The 13,282-nt window shown below is 47.7% G+C and overlaps 2 protein-coding genes across 3 annotated transcripts; both read right to left on the bottom strand.

The window, feature by feature from the left end:
* Positions 1–553: 553 nt before the first annotated feature.
* LOC123230770 (hyaluronidase-1-like) lies at positions 554–5,831 on the bottom strand. Of its 2 annotated transcripts, XM_044656936.1 has the most exons (3): positions 4,919–5,831; positions 4,210–4,299; positions 554–1,539 (listed from the first exon to the last, which is right to left on the bottom strand). In XM_044656936.1, the coding sequence occupies exons 1-3, from the start codon at positions 5,822–5,824 to the stop codon at positions 1,225–1,227; spliced, it is 1,311 nt and encodes a 436-aa protein (XP_044512871.1). In that variant the 5' UTR covers positions 5,825–5,831; the 3' UTR covers positions 554–1,224. The 2 variants fall into 2 exon arrangements, with proteins under 2 accessions (XP_044512871.1, XP_044512873.1); XM_044656938.1 differs by lacking the exon at positions 4,210–4,299.
* Positions 5,832–10,046: 4,215 nt separating this feature from the next.
* HYAL1 (hyaluronidase 1) lies at positions 10,047–12,276 on the bottom strand. The gene is made up of 3 exons (XM_044676734.1): positions 11,362–12,276; positions 11,038–11,127; positions 10,047–10,364 (listed from the first exon to the last, which is right to left on the bottom strand). The coding sequence occupies exons 1-3, from the start codon at positions 12,274–12,276 to the stop codon at positions 10,047–10,049; spliced, it is 1,323 nt and encodes a 440-aa protein (XP_044532669.1).
* Positions 12,277–13,282: the final 1,006 nt, after the last annotated feature.

Here is a 13,282-nt window from a genome sequence, read left to right as displayed (position 1 = left end):
GGACCAAAAGGAGAATTTAGCTGCAAGAGTCAAACTCTTCTTCTCTGAACATTATATTATTATTATCATCCTCATCATTATTATTGAAAAATCATTCTCAACTTGTTCATTAGAGTTTGGCTATAAATAACCCTATTGGCATGTGACCCAGAGTTTTCCTCTGGACACCCCAAACTCCAGAAGTGTTCCAGTTCAAAAAGGACTTAGGAAATACCTTTCTGATCCCTGAGAGAAACATCCCCCTAGGACTTGCCCCTAGACCTTCAGTTAACATAGATATTCATCTCCCAGTTCCACCCTGATAAGCTTTGGGTGGTACCAAATCCAAACATCCCTTGAATTCCACAGATCATCCCTTATTACCCCCCAAGGAAATGAATGACCTCATTCCTGATTCACCCCATCTTACCCCACTTATCCTGTAACCCCTGTTGTCAAAAGGGGTATAAAAACCTCAGATCCCATCTTCTCTGGAAGGCAGTGTTTCACCTGCAAACTGTCTCCTGGCCATTCAACATAGCTTCCAAGTGAATAAATTTCTCTTTATTTTTAAGTTAATTTTTGGAGTCTTGCATTCTTGCAAAAGGGCAGCCTGTCCCGAACCTGAGGTTTCACCTTAAAGCTCTCCTACGACACGACACTATGAGTTCTGTTAGTGATCATTTATTTTGAATGTTCAACAAATCATTGCACAGATGGATAAAATGATTGATTTTTCCCTTTAAATAAAAATACTGGAAATGCAAATATACCATCTGCAATACCTCTCACCCCTACAGCCCCTGACAATGCTCTACTCTCCCTTTCTTCCTCTTATCCCCAGGGAAAGACCCACCCAGAAACAAAACCATCATGAAAATATGACAAATACAATCTGCAGGTTCCCTTCTCCCCACCCCTCCCCCCAGATTGATAAAAATTGTGTTCTTATAATAATGCTGTTCTCACTTCTAGGGGACTTTGAAATTTATAAAGCACTTTTCCTCCAAACAACTCAAAGGGCATATTATCTCCTGTTGAGAGAGAACCCCAGGGTTCAGAGAGATGGAATAACTTATCCAAGGTCATATAGCCAGTATTTTCCAGAGTGATGGTCATTAAAGGGTGGGATGCAGGGCAATTGGAGGGGGAAGGCTTACAATATAAGCCAGGACCACAGAGAATAAAGATCAGTGACCTTTTCAACTATTCTTTTGCTCCTACCCAAGGCAATGCAATGTTTCTTCACTGGCTTTCCAGGTGGTCACAGTGCTTGCCAGTCCAGCCTGTATAGCATCGACACTCAAATTGTGTTTTCATCTTCTCCAAGGATTTCTCTTCCAGGAAACCTTGAAGGCGTAAGTGCCCACTGCCTGGCTGTTGATAGATAGAAAAGCTGTCTTCAAGGAAAAGGAAGGCATGGGGGTGATGCTGGCGGCGGGCACATCTCCCATGTCCTGAGCACAGTGCCTCACTACAGATGTAGGCACTGCTGGTTACATTCAGAACAAAGGGTCCAAGAGTGGTATCCACGTAATCCTTAATATTCTGGCAGGATTCCTGGAGACAGAAAGCAGGCAACCTCAGTACCAGATTTACCCAGGCTCCCCTAGATACATCCTGGATGCTAGCTTTCTCTGGGTATACCCAGAGGCATCAGGAGAGTTCAGGGCCAGCCTCATCTGGACTCCACTAGGAGTAGAGTCCATGTTGTTTCTGCCTGGGCACACCCAGAAGCATCAGGAAGACTCAGAGAAAGCCTCATCCCTTCAATGTATGTGAGGCAGAATGAATGTATAATTCTCAGAGTAACATTTTGGCTTATAACTTTAATATATCATAAGGGTAATAGTTATTAATATCTCCAAGATCAATACCCCTAGGACTCCAGGAGAAAGCTGGTCCCCCCACCCCATCTTTTTCCCTGCAGACAAAAGCCATCATAATCCCCTTTGGTGGAGAAACATCCAGTGTTTTTGCCATCAAAAATGTTTCTTTTGAGTTTATACTTTTAGATGAAAATGTCTGCCCCTGACCTCTGGGAATTTGCCTTAAGGAGTTTCCAGACTGACTTCTTCAGTCTTATTCCTGAAGTATCCACTGATCAAATCTTAAGTACTCTTTTGTCTTAGAAGTTTCTTCCATTAAAAAGACTTGTACAAAAATATGTATAGCCTGGATCTTTGTGGTGGCAAAAAATTGGAAAATGAGAGAATGTCCTTCGATTGGGGAATGGATGAACAAATTGTGGTATCTGTTGGTGATGGAATACTATTGTGCTCAAAGGAATAAAGAACTGGAGGAATTCCATGTGAACTGGAATGACCTCCAGGAATTGATGTAGAGTGAAAGGAGCAGAATCAGGAGAACATTGTACACAGAGACTGATACACTGTGGTACAATCGAATGTAATGGACTTCTCTACTAGCAACAATGCAAGGATCCAGAGCCAGGCTGAGGGACTTATGAGAAAGAAAACTAGCCACATTCCGAGGAAGAACTGTAGGAGGAGAAACACAGGAGAAAAACAACTGCTTGAACACATGGGCTGATGGGGATGTTATTGGGGATGTAGGCACTAAACAATAACTATATGGAATTAGGTCTTAATCAATGATACATGTAAAACCCAGTGGAATTGTGCATTGGCTAAGTGGGGTTAGAGGGGTTTGGGGAAAAGGGAAAGAACATGAAATATGTAACTATAGGGAAACATTCAAAATAAAAAATTAAATTTAAAAAATTTAAAAAATTAAGTTTCTTCCATTTTATCTGAGGCCTCTCCCAGGTAGTCAAGCTCCATGACTGGAATCATCCTCTTGTATCCATTATAAAACATCAGTCTCTCCCAGGTAATCCAGCCCTGAACTCCTCCTCTCTTTGTATCTACTGTAAAGCTAATCAATTTAACATTCCTCTCCTTTATTTCTGGATTAAAAACTCTCCAACCCTTGACCATTTTTAAAAAATGTCCATTTGAAGGAATACTTGAATGTGTAGAATAACTCTATTGTATTTTCCTACAAGTTAAGAATATCTCTATAAATCTTTGAACATTGTCTCAGGTCTAGGGTATGAGACGTTGCTCCATATTTTCTCTCTTTTAATAAAATATATTTCACATTAAAGATGAGTTTCCTTGGTCTCTTTGAATAGTGGCTAAAAAGGGTACATCTTGTTATTGCAAGATCCCTTTAGACTTCCACCTCACACTAGGGTAATCTTAGGGGAAGGGAAACCCACTTATGAAGAGGGACTCAGTGATACCTGAGTTTGTGGATCATCCCCACCCCCAACCCACTCTGGCTGTGCTCTGTACATAAAGGTGTGTCCTTTTCTTCCAGGCTTGTAACAGCTTATCCAGAGCAACCTGACCTTCTAGCTTAGGTTCACATATCCTAAGGAGGGCTTGGAAATCTCTAGTTTTCTTTCTCTGTTTTGATTTCCTGGTTTGGGTATCAACACTGTATTTATATCATAGAAGAAATAATTGTAACATAGAAGTATTGATATTGATGTGGGACCCTAGATCTACCTTGTACCCTCAAATTATAGAAGTGTTTCAGACCAAACTATAAGCAGGAAAATTCCTTTGCTTGGCAATGAAAGTGACTTGCCCAGGGCCACACAGCTGGGATGTGTCTGAGTTCATATTTGAACCTAGGACCTCCTGTCTCTAGGCCTGTCTCTCAATTCACTGAGCCACCTAGCTGCCCTCTCAACATCTTTTTATCATACTGGGCTATTTAAGTCTTCCATTTCTTATTCTGGTAAGCTGAGCATTTTACATTTTTGTAAATATTTACCTATCAATTTTATTGGTATATAATTGAACAAAATAATTTCTAACAATTTCTTTTATTTCTTCTTCATTGGTTATGAATTTATCTTTTTCATATTTGAAACTGGTCACTTGGCTTTTTACTTTTAAAAATCAAATTAGTTAGTAGTTTGTTTTATTCTTTTTTTAAGCTACTAGTTTTATTTGTTAATTCAATGGGTTCTTTTGCTTTCAATTTTATTTGTCTCTTCCTATATTTCCAGGGTTTCTATTCTGGTATTTAATCTGGGATTTTTAATGTGTTAGCTTTCTAGGATTTTTTTAGTTGCATGCCCAATCTTTTTGGTGATCTGTTCTTTCTCTAGGTTCTAATATGTATTATTGGACTTTGTGGTCCAACGCCCACACGTAACAGTGAGTCCATGGATTTCTCCCAGGCCCCACTCACCTTACTGAGTTCATGGCTTCCACTCAGCCACATTACAATTCCATCTGTCCCCTGGGCCGCACTCTCCCCAATGGTATTCTCCAACTCCTCCTGTGGAATGGAGTGGAGATGGGGAAATATGAAATCGGGAGGGAAATGCCAGAGGTAAGCTGCCTTTGTGAGAATATCAACTTCTCCCCACTTCCCCAACTTATGCCATTCTTGTATTTGAAGAGTCCACTTTGGGTAGCAGAACGAGAATTAGTAATAATAGTGTGAATTTCCTCTAGTTTTAAGATTTACAAAATTCTTTTTTTCCCTAACAGCTCCTCTATAAGCTCTGCAAGGACTATGATGCCCATTTAGCAGAAGAATAAAACATGAAGCTCAGATCAGTTAAGTGACCTTGCAGCTAGCAAGCCCCAGATGCAGGATTCAAACTCAGAACTCTTGACTCTAACTCAAGCTCTCTTTCAATTATGCCATGCTGCTTCAGATGGGTCCTGCCTACGGGTTTGTCAGGTGTCAGGACGGTGAGTTAGAGTGATCTCCCTTGAATTAGAAAAGGGGAGCCCAATTCCATGAAGTTTGGATCTGATGCCATGGGAATGGCAAGGTCCAAGCGTGGGGCTTAAGAGTATGGACAAAGGTTCTGTGCTGGGACTGGTCTAATTCTTGTCAACAAGGGTCTGGAGTTTAGGAGGAGAGGGGAATAGAGGGAGGTGCTCACCCAGGGCAAAAAGACATCTGTCAACGCATAAAAGATCTGCGCATAGGGCAAGATGGGCTGGTCAGGATTCTGGCTCTTCCGTGCCACTCTGAAAGCCTCTTGCAGCCTCGAACGGACAAAGAGCAGTGATTTCCCTGTGTCCTCCAGCTCCAGGGGAAGGTAGATGCTAGGATAGAGGGCCCGACTCTGCTCCCACAGCCACGACAACTTGTCATTCAGGTGCCGGATCGCCGGGAGGCACTCTCCGGTGTAATTGGGCTCCTGGAAGTTGTAATTGTAACAGTCTGGGAAGCCATAATAGCCCCAGAGTCCCCTGGGCCGCAGCAACTTCCCCAGCTTTAAGGTTTCAACCATCCACTCCTTGGCTGCCTCCTCAAATTGTTTCTTAGCCATCTCCTTTACCTGGGAGGGAGACCAGTCTGGGTGCTCTTCTCTCACCAGGGCCAGAGATTGATTCCTGTAGATTTTCTTTGAGTCCCAGTTCGTCTTCCAATTAGGGCGCCATTCTTCCCAATCGATGACCACAATTCCATGGAAGTCAGACTCAGGCAAGGTGGCCAGGATATCTTTAGAGGACTTGGTTAAGTGGCCCTGGAGACTGGCATTCTGCGGCAGGCCCCCATTGATGGGCTGCTTAGCCTGCGTGTACCAAGGGTAAATGCCCAGATCGGGTCTATAGAAGATGGTCATGTTTGGTCCCCTGAAGACCTGACTTGGGTTGGCTACCACGTGGAAAGCATCCAAGCTGATGTTCACTTGAAAATTTTCTTCACACAAATAGGTGTTGGCATTCCAGACCACTACAAAGGGAATGTTGGGCAGCACAGGGCCCCCTGAGCCCCGGGTCAGGTCTACGAGGATCAGCAAGAGGACACAGATGGAAGGCTTGAAGTCTCCTGGAGCCATGGTGCACGGTGGGAGCAGTGACTCAGACTCTGTTGTGGCAGAACAGGGGCTGGTAAATTGGTTTCAGCTTCTGTATTTGAATTCTGATGATTAGCTTATACTCACTCTCCCTCACTTATGCAACTGATGTGGGACCCTAGATTTACCTTGCACCCCCAAATTATAGAAGTGTTTCAGGACAAATGGTAAGCAGGAAAATTCCTTTGTTTCCTTGCATTCTTGTTAAGGCTAAAGAAAGGGCTGGCCTGCACTTCAAAGGCTAATGATAAGAAAGACCCTTGAGAGAATTATCCTCCTTAGGTCGTCCTTTAGGTTTTGAGATGGACACAGAGATACACTTCCTGGCTATGCTTTGATACCACTGGGTTGTATCTAAGACAATGTCCCCTAAACTATGAGGGCCATCCCACCAATGCTTGAGTACATGAATCACCTGTTTAAAAGAGTATAAAGACCCCAGAATTGATGTCCTCGAGGAGGCAGCTTTCCATCTATGCCATCCTCCCAGCCAAATTCAACATGAATTCCAAATGAATAAATTTCTCTTTTTATTTCTTTTTTTTTTTTTAACTCTTACTTTTCATCTTGGAGTCAATACTGTGTATTGGCTCCAAGGCAGAAGAGTGGCAAGGGCTAGGCAATGGGGGTTAAGTGACTTGCCCAGGGTCACACAGCTAGGAATCTGAGGCCAGATTTGAACCTAAGACCTCCCGTCTCTAGGCCTGGCCTAGAGCCACCCAGCTGCCCCTTTCTCTTTTTATTTCTAAGCTAAGTTATGGAATCTTGCATTCTTGAAAAGGGTACCCTTCCTGAACCCAGGGGGCGTCACCTCAAGCCCCCCGGAAACACAACCAGACTCTCAGGTTACATTCCCTGGGAGCACACACCATGACAGGGCTATCAGGTTACTCAAGGAGCTCTCAGATTGAACAGTCACTAGAACACAGCTTTTAGGGGGAACTCTGGAATTGGGCAGGGATTGGAATGTGCACTCCCTAATACCATATCTGCTGGACCAAGCCACCAGGGGTATGTTCCTAAACTTAAAGAAGGAGGAGGAACCATACCTGGGAGAAGAGCCAAATAAAATGCTCCAAGCCTCAGGTCATTCTAGGGGTAGAGAAGTATGGGAGCTGTCCTCATCTTGGTTTGACTGGCCAAAGAGCACTGGGACAGAGTAATAGGGAGCAAGAAAAAAAAAACCAGAAAGGAGGGGAATGGGGAGATAGGGTGTAGAGTCAGGAAGGCAGATCAATGGGGGCAAGATAGTGGGCACTATAGGGATGAGAAGATAAAAGAGATCTGAGGAAAGAAATGACGGGACAGGAGGATGAAAGGCAGGGTTAATACTGAGTCAGGGGAAAGGAAGGTTGGAGCATCTGAGGGGGGGAGAGGATAGGGATTTATTGGACCAAAGAATAGAGGAATCTGAGAACAAAGAGAGGCAGGTCAGGAAAGCTGGAGAGCAGGTCTGGGAGAACACTGTGCCTACTCTATGCCAGGGACTGTGCTAAATGCTTAGAGTACAAAAAAAGACAAAAACTAAGTCATTGCCTTCCAGTTCATGTTTTAACATGGGAGTCAACACTCAAACAAGTAGGTATGTTTAGCATGTACACAGAATGGTAGAGGGAAGGTAACCAATTATGGAAGGCATTAATTAGCAAGTGGGGTGGCAGTAAAGGCCCTCTACAAAAGGTGGGATGTGAGCTGAAACCTGAAGGAAGCTAGGAGATAAGGGGGGGGGGGGAGCCACGGAAGGGCATTCCAAGCACGGAAGAAGGCCAGCACAAAGACACGGAGAGAGATGTGAGGAAGGGCAAGTGGCTACAATTGCAGAATTCATGGAGGAAAATAAAATGTAAGAAGACTAGAAATAGGGGCAGCCAGGTAGCTCGGTGGACAGAGAACCACATTGGGCGACGGGAGGTCCTGGGTTCAGAGGTGGCCTCCTAGCTGTGTGACCCTGGGCTGGTCACTTAACCCTCATTGGCTAGCCCTTACTGCTCTGCTGCCTTGGAACCAACAATTCACATGGATTCTAAGATGAAAAAAGAAGACTGGAAAGGTAGGAAGGGGCAGGGTGTGAAGGCCCCAGCAAAAGCCTTCCTATTGGATTCTGGAATTCATAAAGGAGTTACTGGAAATGATCGAGTTGGGGGGGTAGGGAGGGTGACACTGTTAGACCCCAGTAGGGATCAGGGAGTAAGAAAATGGGGTAGGGCAGACCAGAGGACAGAGAAGGGGGCCAGAAAGACTTTAAGGGAGGACCCAGGAGGATGCCGGGACAAGGGAGTTAGGTGGGCCTGGGAGAATCAGGAAATCAGGGAGAGAAGTTTGGGGTGGGGTGGGGTGGGGGGACAAGTGTTTAAGGCTAGGGAGCAGAAGGAGGGAGGAGGACCCGAGGACGAGCGGGAGTCAGTGTGGAGGCCTGAAAACTTACTGGTTAAGGTCCCCCTCTGGTCTTGTGTGTGGACAGCAGCCTCGGGTTGGAAGAAGAAGCCGCGGATTCCTGCCTTCTAGACGGAGGGCTTTGGGATTAGCCCAGCGGAGCAGCTGCTCCGTTCCCGGTCCTGGCCCCAGAGCGTTCCACCTCCCACTCCCCTACCAGTGCCCCAACCCAAACGCCCAAGGGTCACACTGGTCACGCTCCCTAGCCAAAGGGCAGACCGGGAACTCGCTTGCGGTGCTGGTGACGCTCCGCTCTGTGATGGGAGGAGAGGACCTAGGCGGACTGGCCCCTCCTCCTGGCTCCTGGAGTGAGGAATGAGGCCCACAGCTGCACCCACACACACACCGGCCACTCCTGGGGGCACCGGGAGGAGGAGAGGCAGCCTGGGAGGCCGGCCCGGCCTTAGGTGAATTCCTCTCTGCCCCACCCTGGACTCCGGAGTCGGGAAGCCGCCGTTACTTCTCTAGGACAAAGATCGCATCCTTGAGCATCACTGGCTTTATTAGGGCTGGAAGCCCAAGGGAGGAGAGAGTGATGGAAGCAAGAGGTACTGCGGCCAGTGACGGGGGGAGATGGGGGACACCCCCCCTGCCCAGGATGGATCGGTGGGACTGCGCCTATGTGTGCTCCTGCCTCGGGGGTGCCCATGCGGCAGGGCTTTCTGGTATCTAGTGCCGGCTGTATGACCTGAACAAGTCTCTTCCTCCACTGGGGCAAAATGACCTCGAAGGACCTCTGGGATCTGCCTTCTTTCATTCCTTCTGTCTGCTGGCACAGGCCAGTGTGTTACAAATGATGGGAGTCCTTCTGGGTGCATTTGCACAGCAGTGACTGGATGGAGGCCTGGTTGTGTTCTGGCTGACTTTCTACATGGATTTGTTGTGGGGGGCTTGAGGTGAACCCCTGGGGTTCGGGAAGGGTACCCTTTGCAAGAACGCAAGACTCCAAAACTTAGCTGAGAAATAAAAGGAGAAATGTATCTATTTAGAAGGTAATGTTGAATCCAGCCAGGACGGCATAGCTGGAAAGCCGCCTCCTCGAGGACATCAATTCTGGGGTCTTTATGCTCTTTATTACAGGCGATTCGTGACTTGGGGCGGGGAATGCACTCAGGCACAAGGTGGGCTTGGTCATCTGGTGGGGGGCAGCCTGAAGACCTAGTGGAGGGGGCAGCTAGATGTCTTAGATACAACCCGATGGCATCAAAGCAAAGCCCGGAGATGTATCTCTGTGCCCATCTCATAAACCTAAAGGATGATCCAAGGAGGATAATCCTCTCAGGGCACTTTTCCATTGGTGTAACAGGGTCTTATCAGGAGTTATCTGATGTTTTAGGGTTAATAGTCACCAGGAAGCAAGGAAGCAAAGGAATTTTCCTGCCTACAGTTTGGCCTGAAACACTTTTATAAGTTGGGGAGTACAACGTCCTGTGCCACATTCATTCTCTCATTCACCAATGACATATTTGCTGAGCTTCCCTTATGGGTCCAATTCTGAAGTAGGGGCTTTGGAAGAGGCCTGGGAAGCCTCGAGGCTCTACCTCTTGGAAGACCCTGGGCTGTTTCTAGCTACGTTTCTGGATGGGATTGATTGTAAGCTCTGGGAGGGCAGGGACTCTTCTTTCCTTTGATTTTATATTTCTAACACACCATAAATACTTGATTAATTGATTGACTATTAATATTTACATCTTCATCTCTAGCCACATGTGCCTGTATGACTGTAACTTCACATGCCAATGACTTTGGGGGAGGGAGAGCCAGTCACCACTCAGTGGTCATCCTGGCGCTCACAGCGCTCTCCATCCCAGCCGGAGTAGCATTGGCATTCAAACTCCATTGCCATTTTGACTCTGGCCTCCTCTGTCAGAGAGCCCTCTACTGCCAAGTGCCCACTGACTGGCTGGCGTCGGATGGAGAAGTTGGATGGGCTAAGGAAGAGGAAGGCGTGAGAGTGGTCTGGGCGGCGGGCACAGCGCCCATGCCCTGAGCACAGTGCTTGGCTGCAGAGGCGGGTACTGGTGGTCACGTTCAAGAGGAAGGGACCCAGAGTGGTATCCATGTAGTCCTTGATAGCCTGGCAGGATTCCTAAAAACAAATAGGTGGCCTCAGTGTCATCTTGCCCTGGTAGCCTAGAGGCAAGAGGAAATCCTCATGCCAACCTTGGCCAAGTGCCTCCAAGGCTTTCAGGAAATCTCCGGATACCCTCAGGGACTTTGCATCTTTGTAGAGTTTGGAAAGAGAGCTTATTTTGGGGAGCTCCTTAGAGGGAAGGGAATAGCCAGGGCCTGATTCAGTATTCAAGCTTACCCTTCCTAGTGCCCTCTTTTCTTTTTTTGATACCCCTTTATTACCCCCCAGGTCTCTAAGGCCCTCCTGAAACTTGAGACAAGTATTCAATCTGAGTTGCCAGGGGTTGAATATCACCCATGAATCTCAAAGAATAAAACTCTGATGGGGGAATATCAGGCATCTGTGATGGGCTGTGATGAGCACTCTCTCTCTCTCTCTCTCTCTCTCTGTCTCTCTGTCTCTCTCTCTCTCTGTCTCTCTCTCTCTCTGTCTCTCTCTCTCTCTGTCTCTTTCTCTCCCTCCCCCCCCCCCCCACCATGCTCAATCCCAGTGATGGGCCAATGATTTGAGGAAGAGTAGGGGTTGCCATCTTGTTTTCTTAGGAGCTTCCACTGACCTTTCCCGTAGACACCAACCCCCAGACTTTGTCCACTCCCCTGAAAGTGGCTTCTCCCAAGCCTCAGCTTACCTTGCTCTTGTAGTTCCCCCAGCTGATCCACAGAACGATCCCATCTGTTCCCTGTGCTGCGCTCTCCCCAATGCTCTGCTCCAGCTCCTCCTGCAGAAGAAAGCCCAGAGCTGGGGAAGTTACAAGGTCAATAAGGGTGAGGGTGCAGAGCTGCTGCCTGTGTCCTGCTGGGCCTCATGGGGGAGAGAGGGTGGTTAACAGAAGCTGGCATTCCCTGGCATCTCAGCCCAATGCTGTGGTACCCTGTCAGTGAAGGTGGGGCCCTGGGTCCTAGCCTTGGAGGGAAGGACTGACTGGCTGTGGAAAAGATGTGGAGGCTCTCACCAAAGGCAGAAAGCGGTCAGTGTCCTCATAAAGTATCTGAGCGTAGGGCAGGATGTGTCGGCCAGGACTTTGGGTGCCCGCTGCTACCCGGAAAGCCTCTTGAAGCCTCGCACGAACATAAAGCAGGCTGTGCGCATCGCCTGCCAGCTTTGTAGACAGATAGATGCTGGGATAGAGGGCACGGCTCTCTTCCCACATCCACTGTAGTTGGTCATTCCGGGCCTCAATACCTGGTGGGCATTGGCCCGAGTAGTTGGGACTCTCAAAGTTGTAGTTGTAGCAGTCTGGGAAACCGTAGTAGCCCCAGAGCCCTTCGGGTCGCAGGGCCTCCCCCAGCTTCAGGGTGTCCAGCATCCAGGCCTTGGCTGCTCCCTCAAGCTGGGCTACAGCCTCAGTTTCCACTCTCCAAGAAGGCCAGTCTGGGTGCTTCTTTCTGATCAGTTCCCGAGAGCGTTCCCGGTAAATGTTCTTGGAGTCAGAGTTGTAAGCCCACAGCGGGAGCCATGACTCCCAGTCGATGACTGCCAGGCCCTGGAAATCAGGTTTGGGGATAAAATCCAAGATGTCCTGCTGAGCCCTGGCCAGGTGGGCAGCAAGGCTGGCATTCTGCGGGAGACCCCCATGAATAGGCTGCCCCTCCGATGTGTAGGAGGGGTAAATGCCCAGCTGGGTGCTATAGAAGATGGTCATGTTTGGCCCCCTGAAGGCTTGGCCTGGATTGGCCACGATATGGAAGGTGTCCAGGTCAATGCTGACTTGAAAGTTTTTCTGGCAGAAATCAGTGCCGGCGTTCCAAACGGCAACAAAGGGGACATCGGGGACCACGGGACCTACCGCGCTTTGGCCTAGAGTGGGCAGGCACAGCAGGAGGACACAGACCGGGGGTAGCCCCAGCAGGAAGGCGCTCAGGGCCATGGCGAGCCGGACACAGCGCTCCCCCTGGCTTCTTTGGAAGGCAGGCTTAGCAGGCACCCAGCTCGGCTCTCCAGCCTCTGCCTTACTTGTAGATGACAGCTCGTTTTATGCTGCTCCCTCAGGCCTGCCCATTCGTACTCACTTCCCCTCCCGTTCCCCACCCAGGCAAGGCATCTGCCATGCTAGAAAAATGCCAGTCCCCGATCCCAGTTCTTGTTTCTGCTCTGAACTTTGTTTCAAGTGAGCTGTGTCGAGATTTGGCATCTCCCTCAACCTCGGTTGTTTTGTTTTGTTTTGTTTTAAACTCTTACCTTCCATCTTAGAATCAATACTGTGACTTGGTTCCAAGGCAGAAGCGCAGTAAGGACTAGGCTATAGGGGTTGAGTGACTTGCTCAAGGTCACACATGTGTCTGGAGTCCCATTTGAACCCAAGACCTCCCATCTCTAGGCCTGGCTCTTCATTCACTGAGCCACCTAGTTGCCCCAACCTCAGTTTTAGCCTCCTCCCTGCTAGCTCCCAAGTCCAGCAATAGAGAAATAGCTTATTCAGAGTGGGCTTTCTGGGCACAGGGAGAGCCCTGACTGGCCTTTTTTTTTTTTTTTTTTTTTAAAAACCCTTAACTTCTGTATATTGGCTCCTTGGTAGAAGAGTGGTAAGGGTGGGCAATGGGATCAAGTGACTTGCCCAGGGTCACACAGCTGGGAAGTATCTGAGGCCTGATTTGAACCTAGGACCTCCTGTCTCTAGGCCTGACTGGCCTTTTATCACATCATGAAATTTATAACAGAAAGAGAAAGGAACCAAAGAGATCTTCCAGGTTGGGGATTCTTTACCCTTTTTGTTTAATGAGCCCCTTGAGAAAAGTGTCTGGTGACACTTCTTAGAATCATGATTTTTAACTCATAATATAAAATACACAGGATTACCAAGGAAACCAGAAATTAGTGAAAATAATAATGAAACATATTTCACCATCCGAGTTCACAGATCCCCTGAAATCAGC

Source organism: Gracilinanus agilis, chromosome 1 (genome assembly GCF_016433145.1).
Source record: "Gracilinanus agilis isolate LMUSP501 chromosome 1, AgileGrace, whole genome shotgun sequence".
Taxonomy (NCBI): domain Eukaryota; kingdom Metazoa; phylum Chordata; class Mammalia; order Didelphimorphia; family Didelphidae; genus Gracilinanus; species Gracilinanus agilis.
Note: the sequence above shows the minus strand (reverse complement) of the source record. Positions and strands in the feature narration are given on the sequence as shown.